Source organism: Hyperolius riggenbachi, chromosome 3 (assembly GCF_040937935.1).
Source record: "Hyperolius riggenbachi isolate aHypRig1 chromosome 3, aHypRig1.pri, whole genome shotgun sequence".
Classification (NCBI taxonomy): domain Eukaryota; kingdom Metazoa; phylum Chordata; class Amphibia; order Anura; family Hyperoliidae; genus Hyperolius; species Hyperolius riggenbachi.
In genome coordinates, this window is record NC_090648.1 from 343,082,278 (window position 1) to 343,096,377 (window position 14,100).

Genomic DNA, 14,100 nt, shown 5'->3' on the forward strand with positions numbered 1-14,100 from the left:
TTGTGGAAGAGGCGTGCATAAGGAAAAGCACACGGGTTGGATTGAAGATTAGTACCTGCTGGATGGTGTCTGTGCTAGCACAAGGGACTTGTTAAAGAGGCCTGAAGATACAATACCGGTAATTGGGGTGCACCCATTTAGGTCCTACTTGATGCCTAGGCTGGCGTTAGCGAGATTTTTAATTGATTTTAATAATTGTTTTTGTGTTTTTTTGTAACTGATGATTAAAATTGAATTTATATATTGGTAAGTCCAGGCTCCCTATGAATTTTTGGAGACACCTATCCGTAACCTGGGGGACGCCTGTCACTTCCTAACCTGGGGGACGTCTGTCACTTCCTAGCCTGGGGGGCTCTTGGCGCTACCTAAACTGGGGGACACCTGTCACTACCTAAACTATTCAGGCCAGTCAGCCCAGCATCACCACCAGCCAACCAGCCCAGAATCACTGTCAAAAAGGTCACAGCATCACCACCAGTCAGGCCAGCATTTACTTCAACTAGCCAAGCACAGCCCAGCATCACCGTCAGCCAGGTCACAGCATTACCGCCAGCCAACCCAGCCACAGCATCACTGCCAGCTAGAGTTGGGCCGAACCTCCGATTTTAGGTTCGCGAACCTGGTTCGCGAACTTCCGCGGAAGGTTCGGTTCGCGTTAAAGTTCGCGAACCGCAATAGACTTCAATGGGGATGCGAACTTTGAAAAAAAAAAATAATTATGCTGGCCACAAAAGTGATAGAAAAGATGTTTCAAGGGGTCTAACACCTGGAGGGGGGCATGGCGGAGTGGGATACATGCCAAAAGTCCCCGGGAAAAATCTGGATTTGACGCAAAGCAGCGTTTTAAGGGCAGAAATCACATTGAATGCTAAATGACAGGCCTAAAGTGCTTTAAAACATCTTGCATGTGTATACATCAATCAGGTAGTGTAATTAAGGTACTGCTTCACACTGACACACCAAACTCACCGTGTAACGCACCGCAAACAGCTGTTTGTGTAGTGACGGCCGTGCTGGACTGGTGCGCACCATGGCGAGAGTGCAGGTTTTGGTGGCTTTACAGCCCATATGGTCGCCTGGCTGATGTAGCTGAATGACAGAACAGTGACTGTCCAGCTGATCAAATTTGGTCTGACCACAATGAGGCAACGACCTTATTATCGTGGGTGTGCCCCCCGAGACACTCATCTAGGCGCCGGTCATTGCTTCATTGTGATGCGCAAGCCCCTTCACCACGGCAAGGTAATGATCACGAAGGGGAATGGGCGCATGTACATGCCTTTTCTTTTGTTGTTGCAGCTGCCTGCAGTGCAGCCAGAAAAATTAGGCAGTCATGTACACGCACCAGAAAAATTATTACAGCGGCCGCTGCTAGCAGCGGCCTAAAAAATTCAGCAATCCGCCTGGAGTCCCGGACCCTGTTGGTGGTGGCGGAGAAGGTAGTCAAGCGGCCTGCACGCAGACATGCTGTGTGGAGGGACTGGGAGCGACTTAGTCTTCTTGGGGCAGGCCAGGCAGCCAGTCACACGGCGTGCAGGCAGAGATGCTGTGTGTGCGGGGACTGACTTAGTCTTGGGGCGGGCAGCAGCCCTCCGGGATCCATGCCTCATTCATTTTGATAAAGGTGAGGTACTTAACACTTTTGTGACTTAGGCGACTTCTCTTCTCTGTGACAATGCCTCCAGCTGCGCTGAAGGTCCTTTCTGACAGGACGCTTGCGGCAGGGCAGGAGAGAAGTTGGATGGCAAATTGGGACAGCTCTGGCCACAGGTCAAGCCTGCGCACCCAGTAGTTCAAGGGTTCCTCATCGCTGTTCACAGCAGTGTCTACATCCACACTTAAGGCCAGGTAGTCGGCTACCTGCCGTTCCAGGCGTTGGTGGAGGGTGGATCCGGAAGGGCTACGGCGAGGCGTTGGACTAAAGAACGTCCGCATGTCCGACATCACCATGAGATCGCTGGAGCGTCCTGTCTTTGACTGCGTGGACACGGGAGGAGGATTAGTGGCAGTGGTACCTTGCTGGCGTTGTGCCGTCACATCACCCTTAAAGGCATTGTAATGCATAGTTGACAGCTGGTTCTGCATGTGCTGCATCATTTCCACCTTCCGGTGAGTTGGTAACAGGTCCGCCACTTTGTGCCTGTACCGAGGGTCTAGTAGTGTGGCCACCCAGTACAGCTCATTCCCCTTGAGGTTTTTTATACGGGGGTCCCTCAACAGGCAGGACAGCATAAAAGACGACATCTGCACAAAGTCGGATCCAGTACCCTTCATCTCCTCTTGCTCTTCCTCAGTGACGTCAGGTAAGTCAACCTCCTCCCCCCAGCCGCGAACAATACCACGGGAAGGTTGAGCAGCACAAGCCCCTTGCGATGCCTGCTGAGGTTGTTCTCCTGCCGCTGTCCCCTCCTCCTCCTCCTCCCCCAAAGAAACACCTTGCTCATCATCCTCTGAGTCTGACTCGTCTTCTGCACACGACTTCTCTTCTTCCTCCTCCTCCCCCCTCTGTACTGCCGCAGGTGTTGAGGAAACAGCTGGGTCTGATGAAAATTGGTCCCATGCCTGTTCCTGCCGTAACGGTTCCTGGTCACGCTCATTCACAGCTTCATCCGCCACTCTACGCACAGCACGCTCCAAGAAGTAAGCGTAGGGAATTAAGTCGCTGATGGTGCCCTCACTGCACACAACAGGTATGCAGTGGCGGGTTCACTGAACAGGTATACAGTGGCAGGTCCACTGAACAGAACAGGTATGCAGTGGCGGGTTCACTAAACAGAACAGGTATACAGTGGCGGGTTCACTAAACAGAACAGGTATACAGTGGCGGGATCACAGAACAGGTATGCAGTGGCAGGTTCACTGAACACAACAGGTATGCAGTGGCGGGTTCACTGAACAGGTATACAGTGGCGGGTCCACTGAACAGAACAGGTATGCAGTGGCGGGTTCACTAAACAGAACAGGTATACAGTGGCGGGTTCACAGAACAGGTATGCAGTGGCAGGTTCACTGAACACAACAGGTATGCAGTGGCGGGTTCACTGAACAGGTATACAGTGGCGGGTCCACTGAGCAGAACAGGTATGCAGTGGCGGGTTCACTGAACAGGTATGCAGTGGTGGGTTCACAGAACAGGTATGCAGTGGTGGGTTCACAGCACAGGTATGCAGTGGTGGGTTCAATGAACAGGTATACAGTGGCGGGTCCACTGAACAGAACAGGTATGCAGTGGCAGGTTCACTGAACAGGTATGCAGTGGTGGGTTCACAGCACAGGTATGCAGTGGTGGGTTCACAGCACAGGTATGCAGTGGTGGGTTCACAGCACAGGTATGCAGTGGTGGGTTCACAGCACAGGTATGCAGTGGTGGGTTCACAGCACAGGTATGCAGTGGTGGGTTCACAGAACAGGTATGCAGTGGCGGGTCCACTGAACAGAACAGGTATGCAGTGGCGGGTTCACTAAACAGAACAGGTATACAGTGGCGGGTTCACAGAACAGGTATACAGTGGCGGGTCCACTGAACAGAACAGGTATGCAGTGGCGGATTCACTGAACAGGTATACAGTGGCGGGTCCACTGAACAGAACAGGTATGCAGTGGCGGGTTCACTAAACAGAACAGGTATACAGTGGCGGGTTCACTAAACAGAACAGGTATACAGTGGCGGGTTCACTAAACAGAACAGGTATACAGTGGCGGGTTCACAGAACAGGTATACAGTGGCGGGTCCACTGAACAGAACAGGTATGCAGTGGCGGGTTCACTGAACAGGTATACAGTGGCAGGTCCACTGAACAGAACAGGTATGCAGTGGCGGGTTCACTAAACAGAACAGGTATACAGTGGCGGGTTCACTAAACAGAACAGGTATACAGTGGCGGGTTCACAGAACAGGTATGCAGTGGCAGGTTCACTGAACACAACAGGTATGCAGTGGCGGGTTCACTGAACAGGTATACAGTGGCAGGTCCACTGAACAGAACAGGTATGCAGTGGCGGGTTCACTAAACAGAACAGGTATACAGTGGCGGGTTCACTAAACAGAACAGGTATACAGTGGCGGGTTCACAGAACAGGTATGCAGTGGCAGGTTCACTGAACACAACAGGTATGCAGTGGGGGGTTCACTGAACAGGTATACAGTGGCGGGTCCACTGAACAGAACAGGTATGCAGTGGCGGGTTCACTAAACAGAACAGGTATACAGTGGCGGGTTCACAGAACAGGTATGCAGTGGCAGGTTCACTGAACACAACAGGTATGCAGTGGCGGGTTCACTGAACAGGTATACAGTGGCGGGTCCACTGAACAGAACAGGTATGCAGTGGCGGGTTCACTGAACAGGTATGCAGTGGTGGGTTCACAGAACAGGTATGCAGTGGTGGGTTCACAGCACAGGTATGCAGTGGTGGGTTCAATGAACAGGTATACAGTGGCGGGTCCACTGAACAGAACAGGTATGCAGTGGCAGGTTCACTGAACAGGTATGCAGTGGTGGGTTCACAGCACAGGTATGCAGTGGTGGGTTCACAGCACAGGTATGCAGTGGTGGGTTCACAGCACAGGTATGCAGTGGTGGGTTCACAGCACAGGTATGCAGTGGTGGGTTCACAGCACAGGTATGCAGTGGTGGGTTCACAGAACAGGTATGCAGCCAGACAGGAACAAGTTAAGCCTAACTAATCTTTCCCTGAGAGACAGTCTGCAGCAGCTCGCCCTACTCTCACTAACGCAGGCAGCACACGAGTGACCGTAATGGCCGCCGCTGCCTGCCTTATATAAGGGGGGGTGGGGCTCCAGGGGCTAGTGTAGCCTAATTGGCTACACTGGGCCTGCTGACTGTGATGTAGAGGGTCAAAGTTGACCCTCCATGTACATTATGGGGCGAACCGAACTTCCGCAAAGGTTCGCCTGCGGGACGCGAACGCGAACCACGGAAGTTCGCATGGAACCGTTCGCAGGCGAACCGTTCGGCCCAACTCTACTGCCAGCCAGCCCGGCCACAGCATCACCGCAAGGCCTTTCAGCCCACACATAATCCTTAATCCAGCCAAAAACAGTATTGCCAGGCACAGCAGCCAGCAGAGGAGAATTGAGAAGCCAGGTGAGTGGTGTCTACCATATTAAGGGGGCATTCTGCCTATTTATGTGAAATGCTGTCTATTTATGTGCCTCATGACTGCTGAATTTGTGTTGGTGGGGGCTCCTGATTTGTTGGGGGCCTCATGATTGCTGAATTTGTCTAGTTGGGGGCATCATGATTGCTGAATTTGTCTTGTTGGGGGCCTCATGATTTGTTGGGAGCCTCAAGATTGCTGAATTTGTTTTGTTGGGGGCCTCATGATTTGTTGGGGGCCTCATGATTTGTTGGAGGCCTCATGATTGCTGAATTTGTCTTGTTGGGGGTCACATGATTGCTAACTGCGAGACTATGGGAAAAGCTCAGTGTTCTCCCCAGGCTCTTTTAGCCGGGTGCTCCACCCGGCTAGATTTGGTGACCACCCGGCTGTCATCGGCTCAGCTCCTCACCTCATCCTATGCTGTAAGCAGAGTTTCCCTGCATTTTCATTTCGCCCCACCCGGCTACTTTTTCATGCCACCCGGCTACTTTTTCATGCCACCCGGCTGGAAAAACATTCTGGGGAGAACACTGATAGCTGAATCATCATCTTGAGACAATAGCATTAAACCTACTTTTTTAGCTTTTTAAAACCGAAAATAAAACTGGGAGGTGCTAAAAAAAGAATACATTTTTCAGGAGTAGGATGGATGAAATTGTTTATCTTCACAGTTTATTTTCAACTTGGATTTTCCATAATGTTCATGTCTGAGTTAAAACGTTTCTATTTAGTTTAAATTGCTTTTGCCACTTTGCGATAGATAGGTGACTTTTGGGTTGCAGTTTGGGCACTCGGCCTCCAAAAGGTCGCCACCACTGTCCTAATCTAATGTCCCACATTGCTAAATTCATGTAAATTTGTCTTCACCCGTGGCCACACCCACATTCTGGTCCATGGCCACATCCATTTTTGGTCCATGGCCACACCCATTTTTCGGCGCGCCGCACAACGTAACCTCTATATTTTTCGGCACACTTCCTCCCCAAAATCTTTGGCGCGGCGCACCACTTACCTTTTTACCCCCTCCTGGAAATTTTTCTGTGGACGCCCATGACGGGACTAGCGGTAATGGCAACTGGACTGACAGGCATCAGAACTGACTGACGGCAGGACTGGATGAAAGAGCTGACAGGACTGGCGTGACAGGGACTGACATGACATACAAGACTGGCTGTACTGACAGGACTAGACTGAATTGACTAGACTGATAGGAGGGTGTGACTAAGTCACAGACGGTTTGTCAATATGCCACAGGTGCTCGAGACGTAACAGCACTCAGCAGTGATTGGCCAGTGTTTAAATACCCTGGCCTTCACACCAGTTCTGTAGTCCTGCCCATCCACCGCAACTAGAAACTTGAGAGTGGCACATGCTGCTGAGGCAGACGTCTGTGCACTCCCGGGAGGATTCCGCAATCACCATTCCAAGAGGCGGATGCTGGAAGCCGGGACAGGTGAGTATAACACCATGCTGAAAATGTTATAAGATTTCCCTGTTCTGTCCATAAAGCTGACTAGGGGAGGACAATGAGATGCTGACGATTCCAGCTTACATATAAATTTCATGCAATATGTATGCAGCTTGGAACTGGGTCCATCAAATTCAGCAAGTAGATCTGATTGGCCCAATACCAGGCTACATGAAGTTTGCATGAATGGTATAATGAATTGCTTCCTACTGACCACCTGAAGTGAAATCACCAGCAAGATGGTAGCTCCTATTCAGGTAAAAGCCATAGATCAGTTATGGGAAAAAATATAGTGGTAAGCGTGAGTGTTTCTGCAGGATACAGATAGTGTCACCATTTTTATAAGTATACTTTAAGGAACAGCATGCTCTAATATAGTTACGGTGCTGTCTCAATCCTAGGCATAGATCTTTATGGGAAATACAATATTGCATAAATAATTATGTCATCTCTGCTATAAAACTTCTCCAAATGACTCTAATGAGTGCCAGCGCAGGCAAATACTGGACAGAGCGCACATGCAACTTAAAGGGTACCTGTAACCTTTTATAAAAAAACAAAGATGGATACTTACCTCAGTAGGGGGATGCCACTGGTTTATCCAGAGGCTCCCCAGTCCTCCTACCACTCCCCTGCACTTGGACCATCAGAACAATCTTAAACATTAAAGTCAAAGATTGCTCACAGCCACGCTCCCCTCCGTGTACTATCATAACCGCACTTGCGCAGATGCAAAGTACAGTCTGCGCCTGCGCAGTAGCATTGAGCCACTTGTGCACGGCTTTTTTTCTCCATGCACAAGCAGCTTCTTACTACTGTGCAGGCGTAAAATGACTGGCCACTTTACACGGAAGGGAGTGCAGCTGCAGAGGTAAGGGGCGTTCCGGTCAGCATCAGAGGGGGGGTCATGGTGGATCTGGGAAGCCTCTGTAACATCCACAGGCTTCCCCCTAGTGACGTATGTAACTTTTTGTGGGAAGTATTTTTTTTTCCAACTACAGTAACAAGCTTATCTCAAAATGAAAATAACAGAAACTTCCCATTTCAGATAATATAAGGACACTATGACTAAATTACTAAGGTAATTGAGTTCCCATTCCCTTTGAAGAGTTTACACAGTATTGTAGACACAGTGATGTAAGCCTGTTATCGCGGTGATGTTTGCTGTAGGAGAGACAGTAATCTGTAAAATAAGCAGTAAATTACACTGAGCTGAGTTAAAAACAAAGAAAAAAGAAAAAGAAAAGGGCAGACATGATGTCACTTAAAAATTAGAAACCAGCAGAAATATTATTTTTCACATCATATTTCTCTTAAATCTGATAGTGAAGACTAAAAACACCAGGATAGGTAAGCTACTTAAATAATTTCTTATTGGATGATATATTTTTTTGTTTTCACAGAGGCTTAGCAATAGGGGGTGCAGAGGTAGCGACCGCATCGGGGCCCACCCTCAACCACAGTATTAGCTCTCTATTGGTCCTATGCTGGTAATAATCACATCTTTCGGTGCTTTTATTAGTAGTAATTATTAACAAACTGTTCCCCATTCCCTCCTTGCACTTCTGACACTGTGGTTGTCCTTGGCAGGTGTGCCGTATCAATTGTTATGCATAGAGCACTTGGGGGGGGGGGGGGGGCAATGTAAACCTTGCACAGGGGCCCATAGCTTCTTAGCTACGCCACCGGTTTTCAGTTAATAAGAAGTTTCATCCACCTTAAGTCCCCTACTTAGGAACACTCGAGTTACACAAGTTTTTTCTCATGTGGAAAATGTGCTGTACTGTTTTTGTTATTACACATTCATCCTATATAAACTTTGGAAGTTGTTTAAAGTACATTGAAAACAACCCCAAAAAAAACAAAACAACTTTGTTTATACTGTATGTCCACATCCAAAGTGTTTAGAAAGTAAACCATTCATTCACACATTCTAGTATGTATAACACATGACTTGTCTCGACTTACAATCAACCCCCCAAAATGGAACTGGTTTGTAAGTAGGGGACTTCCAGTACTTTTCATCCAAGCTGTGCGCAGATTAAAGCTGAGTAGCTCAAGATGTGCATAGAGGAAAGGCAGAAAATGTGAAAGAAATGCAAAGCAAATAAATCCACAGAGAGGAACAAAATGCACCATCTACAGTATATTTCAGTTGTACCAAGTAAACACAGACAAAATTACTTTCCAGAACTTGAGATAACTTTAGTACATTTCCACACTACCCTTTTTATGTATTCTTTAGCAGCGTTTCCCATCATAGTTGGCAGATATGAATCTAATTCTATACCAAGGCATAGCCAGGCCGAGACAGAGGCAAGAGAGGCTCCAGCCTCAGTGCACTGTGTAGGGAGGGGCGCACAACTCACTCAGCTATCATTCCCGTTGTGTTTGAAGTAGAGAGAAATAAAAAAAAGGGATCCATGGCAGTGACTGCAAGCCAGATAACTAGATATTAAGATGTTGGGGGCCTAGGGGCGCCTCTTACTCTAATAGCAATCCGTGTGTGACGGCTGAGGTGGGAGGGATGGAGGGGCGCACTTTAGTGTCTCAGCCTTGGGTGCTGGAGGACCTTGTCCCGCCTCTGCACCAAGGCAGTCTCACTCCTTCTGCTGAACTATTTATAGGACAAATTAGAAATATTCACAGGATGTGTGAGACAACCTCACAATAGGTTAAATCCAGGCATAAGAGTTACCACCAAAGGTAAACTAATCTGCTGTGTGGTAGAGCCCCTGGTTCTGAACACACGCTATGATTACCCCAAGAGCATACTGGCCTCAAGCAGCACCTGAAAATTCCATAGAAAATTGTAAGATTAAAAATAATAAATCATATAGCAACAAATCTACACAAGTAATTTTACTTATTTAAAAGCTTAAAAGCATTCATACACAATTATCTTCTAACCACCAAGAGGCACGATTGCACAGTGGTTAGAACTCTTGCCTTGCAGCGCTGGTTCCCCGATTTCAATCCCAGCCAGGGCACTGTCTGCACATAGATGTATGTTCTCCCTGTGTCTGTATGGGCTTCCTCCGGGCACTCCTGTTTCCTCCCACATCCGAAAAAAATACAGATAAGTTAATTGGCTTCCCCCTAAATGGGCCCAAGACTATGATACATGATACATACATAGACATATGACTATGGCAGGAAATAGATTGTGAGCTCCTCTGAAGGACAGTTAAGTGAAAAGACAATATACTCTGTACACCGCTGCGGAAGATGTCGGTGCTATATAAATACTAAATAATACTAATATATCCATCAAGGGGTACTTGAGATTATGTTATTTATTAGATTGTAAACTCCCAATGGCAAGGCTCCCTCCCCTACTGCTTATTGCATCTGTTGTTGTAAAGATCATATTGTATTAATTGCAAAACTTATTGTATTAATTGTAAAACTTATCTTGTACTTTCTCTGTCTTGTGCACCCATGTCTTAAAATATTGTACACTGCTACAGAATATAATTGTGCAATATAAATCAACAATACTAATGTGAATACAAAAACAACAGGATTGGTGTGATAAACACTGTCATTAATAAAGGGGTACATTCTATTTTAATGCTGACAAACACTGATGTACACCACCCATTCTCTTCCAAATGAAATATTCATTTTGAATGGACTAGCATTGCAAAAAAATAAATCTTAAAATCGTTTTAAAGTGCAGTACAATAAAAACAATATACATCTAAAGATCAATGTTTCCTGATCCATAAGTGTCATCTTAAAAAGCCATGGTATGCCAAAAGCAGAAATAGTATAGTCATAGTGGAAAGTGATGATGCAAGCATAACATCTCTATAGGATGACTTTAACATAATGCTCAGTATTAATAGTGGCATCCCTCAGCACAATAGACAATCTATATCAGGAAATGGCCTAAAAAGAACTCTCCAGTGAGTGATGGAATACAAGCTGATCTTCCTGTAATGGATAATGACTTTACCGTATCCAGTGAGGGAAGCGCCTCTGCCCCTGCTGCAGGTCCTGGCTGGGCTGGCTGGCATGGACACGGCTGTCTCCGGGTGGCCATAGCTGGAATGGATATCCCCGGCATCACTAAGTTTATTCTTTGTATCCAGAGACTTGTAGTGCCTGAGCTCCAGCCCTCCTCCAGCAAACTCATGCAAGGGGCTGCATTTAGGAGTCAGCTTTCTCTTGTGAGAGCACTGCATGGCTGCCACATGCTGCTGCCTGACCCACTAGAAGTCTCCTGCAAGAGGTCCCCTCTGCCCCAGACCTGCTTCACCAATGCTCCATCAGTCCCGAGAAGCCTGGTCTGTGACACTGAGCTGCTCTACTCAAGTGTGGCATTTCCAGAAACTCTGTGTGCGCTGCTTCTAATTCTTATTCACAGCTGATGTGCACAGTTGGAATCCTGCCTCACATCACACGGAAGGTAGGCATTAGAAGAATCTCTCATATATAAAATCCAGCGAGCTTCCTTTCATGTGTGCTTCTGATCAGTGATGCTGCTGAGCAATAGTTAGAGCAGCATATCAGCCCTGCGCCTCTCCAGCTGGTACACAAAGTCCTGAGTGGGAAGTACAGAGATGGGTGGTGTTTACTTCACGTGGCTGGGCTGGGGTGTTTCTTTCTTTTCTTTTTTTTTTAAACACTGGCTCTTAAAGTTTCATATGTTCACTGGATTCCAGACAAACATAAAACTACCATATAATTCCTTTATTTAGTAGAGATGAGCCTAAATTGTGAGACTAGATTTTCTTTCTCTTCAGCAGGAGCAAGAAGAATTAGTAGGTGATGAACCAGAAATGTACAGTGTTTAACCAAGCTGTCAGGTAATTAAGCATTAGTTTTCTGATTAGCTCTTTAAAAAAATAAAAAAAAAGAAGTCACATACTTATGGTTTCTTCGATCCACTGCGACCCCTGTACTGCCAGTCAGGACCCTCTTAGTTTTCATTGGCACACATCCCTCCGTGAACAAGCAAGCCTCACTGCGCAGGCGCCAGAGGACTTGCAACTGCACAGTAGCATGGAGCTGCTCGCACAAGGAGAAAAAAAGCTATGCACAGGCGGCTCCATTACTTGTGCAGTGCAGCCAGTGGCGGCTCCAGCTTCAGATTTTTGGGGGGGCTCAAAGGGGGCACGAGGGCTGGCAGGCCGGGCTCGGGGGGAGGGGAATTTGCCGCGGCGAAAAATTGGGCGTGGTCATGATGTCATGTGGGCGGGGCTAACTGTAATGTAGTTGTACCAGCTAACGTAGTTACATGGAAAAAAAAATGAAGTAAACGCACATAATGACAGGTAGCCTTTCACCAGTAAATGCACATAAGAATCAGCTTTTCAGCAGTTAATGCACATAATGACAGACTGCGTTTCTGCAGTAAATGCACATAAGAGACAGCTTTTCACCAGTTAATGCACATAATGACAGACTGCGTTTCTGCAGTAAATGCACATAAGAGACAGCTTTTCACCAGTTAATGCACATAATGACAGACTGCGTTTCTGCAGTAAATGCACATAAGAGCCTGCTTTTCACCAGTTAATGCATGTAATGACAGACAGTTTCCCCATTAAATGCACATAAGAGACAGCTTTTCACCAGTTAACTCACATAATGATAGACTGCGTTTCCGCAGTAAATGCACATAAGGGACAGCTTTTCACCAGTTAATGCACATAATGACAGACTGCGTTTCCGCAGTAAATGCACATAAGGGACAACTTTTCACCAGTTCATGCACATAATGACAGACAGCATTTCCACAGTAAATGCACATAAGAGACAGCTTTTCACCAGTTAATGCACATGACAGACAGCCTTTCACCAGTTAATGCCCATAAGAGACAGCTTTTCACCAGTAAATGCACATAAGAGACAGCTTTTCACCAGCTAACGCACGTAATGACAGACAGCCTTTCACCAGTAAATGCACATAAGAGACAGCTTTTCACCAGTAAATGCACGTAATGACAGACAGCTTTTCACCAGTAAATGCATGTAATAACAGACAGCATTTCCCCATTAAATGCACATAAGAGACAGCTTTTCACCAGTAAATGCACGTAATGACAGACAGCGTTTCTGCAGTAAATGCACATAAGAGACAGCTTTTCACCAGTAAATGCACGTGACAGACAGCATTTCCCCAGTAAATGCATGTAATGAGAGACAGCATTTCACCAGTTAATGCATATAATGACAGACAGCCAGTGTCCCCAGGTGTATAGATGTCCCCAGTATATGTAGTCAGGCTAGTGATGGTGGACTGGGGGCCCCAGGGCACCTCAGGCCTGGCTAGTGGTGGGCTGGAGGCCTCAGGCCTGGCTGGTGGTGGTGGGCTGGGACCCCCAGGGCAGCTCAGGCCTAGCTGGTGGTGGGCTGAAGGCCTCAGGCCTTGGTGGTGGTGGTAGGTTGGGGGCCCCAGGGCAGCTAAGGCATGGCTGGTGGTGGGCTGGGGGCCGCAGCACAGCTCAGGCCTGGGTGGTGGGTGTTCTGAGGCCCCCCAGGGGAGTGCTCAGAGTCAGGCCTGGTGGTTGGTGGTGGTGCCTGCTGAGGTGCCCTAGGCCTGGGTGGCTGCCTGGTGCACAGTTGCAAAAAAACAATTTAGCAGTTGGCTGGCTGGAGTAAACAGGACAGGACACCCACCTTGTCGGAGTTTCGACTCCTGAGTCCTGCTGGCTGTCTAGCTGACTGACTGGCTCGGCTCCAGAGTCCAGCCTTCAGTCCTGTGCGCTGTCCGTGGGTGCCTGGGTCACTCACTGCCATTGGATGTGACTGAGTGTTACTGACTAGAAGTCAGTGACTCTGCACCCAGTAGGTGGTAAGGTGCCACCCCCCCCCCCCCCCAGTACAGGTAGTAGGGTGTCCCCAGGTGGTGGTTGGGTGCAGAGCCGGGACAAGGTCCTCCAGCACCCAAGGCTGAGACACCAATGTGCGCCCCTCCATCCCTGCCACCCGAGCCATCACACACTGATTGCTATTAGACTAAGAGGTGCCACAGGGCCCACAACCTCCCCAACACCTTAATATCTAGTTATCTGGCTTGCAGTCACTGCCATGTATCCCCTTTTCTTATTTATTTCTGCTTCAAACACAATTAGGAATGACAGCTGAATGAATTCTGCGCCCCCTCCTACACTGCGCCCTGAGGCTGGAGCCTCTCCAGCCTATGCCTCGGCCCGGCCCTGGTTGGGTGGGTAGGTAGGTAGCAGTGTGTGGGGTTTAGGTAGGTGTGTAGCAGTGTATTAGGTAGGTAGATAGCACTGTGTGGGTAGGTAGGTAGCAGTTTTTTTTTTTTTTTAGGTAGGTAGATAGCAATGTGTGGGTTAAAGTAGATAAGTAGGAGCTTGTGGGGTTTTAGGTAGGCAGGTAGGTAAGTGTGCGGATAGGTAGGTAGGTAGCAGTGTTTGGGTGGGTGGTTATTTGGGTAGCTAGGTAAAGTTTAGGTAGCAGTGGGTGGTTAGGTAGGTTGGTAAGGTTTAGGTAGGTAGGTAGGTAGGCAGGCAGCAGTGGGTGGTTTCTGGT

General features: G+C 47.9%; 1 protein-coding gene across 1 annotated transcript in view; it reads right to left on the reverse strand.

Moving 5' to 3' along the window:
* The window catches only part of ANO4 (anoctamin 4), a 273,834-nt gene extending 262,735 nt beyond the window's left edge, over positions 1-11,099 (reverse strand). Inside the window, exon 1 of the mRNA XM_068272805.1 lies at positions 10,553-11,099. Coding sequence (XP_068128906.1) covers positions 10,553-10,781 — 229 coding nt within the window. The 5' untranslated portion in view covers positions 10,782-11,099. The remainder of the gene's footprint in view (positions 1-10,552) is intronic.
* Between the last annotated feature and the right edge of the window lie 3,001 nt (positions 11,100-14,100).